At 58.1% G+C, this 1,235-nt stretch overlaps 1 protein-coding gene across 1 annotated transcript in view; it reads right to left on the bottom strand.

Moving 5' to 3' along the window:
* WT1 (Wilms tumor 1) overlaps nt 1-1,235 on the bottom strand; it is a 51,549-nt gene that overhangs the window by 42,847 nt on the left and 7,467 nt on the right. The window contains exon 11 of the mRNA XM_010831882.1: nt 541-1,033. Within this exon, the coding sequence (XP_010830184.1) occupies nt 541-1,033 (493 nt within the window). The remainder of the gene's footprint in view (nt 1-540; nt 1,034-1,235) is intronic.

Raw genomic sequence — 1,235 nt, forward strand, 5'->3', positions numbered from 1 at the left:
AAAAAAATAAATAACAAAACGTGATCTTGAATCCAAGATCAGATTAGATATGCCGGATTTCCCCAGTCAAAAGGAAAGGTTTCCGAAGTCTGTGTACTCTAGGCCTAGAGAAGTAGGTGGGCTGGACCCAGTCCTTCCCCAGAATGGGAGAATCAGACCAGTGTTCTAGGCTCGGTTTCCTAAATACTCCGGGGCGTTGGGTTTGGGATGAGCCGCTGCGAGCTCGGAAACGAAGACCCCTTCCCCTCCTCCACCTGTGGGACTGGAGGGCCCCCAGGCGCGGCCATTCCTTCCACCAATCTCCCAGGGCAGGCGCTTTTCCTTCCTTCATTACCTCACTACCTCTTTCCCTTGACGTCAGCCCCGGGTCTTCCAAAGGAGGGGAGGGAAGATGGAGATGAGTCTGGGGCAGTCGGTATCAGGATCCCCGCAGCACCGGGTCGGGGGTAGGGGTGGAAAATGAGGTAATGCGCGCCCAATCCCCGGCCTCAAAAGGCCGCTAGCGGCCACTTCCCTCCCGGCTCCGGCGGGTGTAGTTACTAGGCAACCCTATCGGCGACGCGGGATGCCGGCCAAGTTCACCCAAAGTTGAAGAATAAATTTGGGGGAAGAGAAGGTGGAGGGTGGAGCAAAAGCAGAGGAGGCACGAGGGGCAGGAAAAGAGCTTGGAGGGAGAAGAAGCTGGTTTTCCGCCTCCCGGGATCAGGAAGAAGGGCGGGCGCGGACTGGAGCTGTCTCCCCGGAGGCACCGCAGCCGCCCGCCTGCAATCCCGCATCCAGTCTGGGGCAGCGGGGCTCTGGGGAAGACGCCCCCAGGGCGCTGCCGCACCCGAGACTCTGGGGGACTGGGGTGGGGAGAAGGTGGTGGCCCGAGTGTACGCGCCCTGGAAATGGTCCCAGAGAAGGCTGGCGAGTGTGTCCAGCGCGCGAGGAGGGGGCTAGAAAAGGGAGACAAACTGGCTGACTGGGTGGGAGTGGACCCCGTGTTTAATCCTTGATCTCGAGGAGGCTGAAGTCCTCCTAGCAAAGAGCCCTTACCAAAAAATAAAAATAAAATCCTCAAAGTTCTGCTCTTCAGCTCCAAACGGTAACCGCCCTCATTGATATTCAAAGTAAGACCACCAGGAGACCGGGAAACCTACGTCTTTCAGATAGGAACCAAGAGATGGGCTTTAATTTGCTTCAGGAAGCCCAGTGGGTTCGAGGCGCCCGTGGCCTCCAGGACTCGCAGGCGG

Source organism: Bison bison, unplaced genomic scaffold (genome assembly GCF_000754665.1).
Source record: "Bison bison bison isolate TAMUID 2011002044 unplaced genomic scaffold, Bison_UMD1.0 scf7180017864531, whole genome shotgun sequence".
NCBI classification, from domain to species: Eukaryota; Metazoa; Chordata; class Mammalia; order Artiodactyla; family Bovidae; genus Bison; species Bison bison.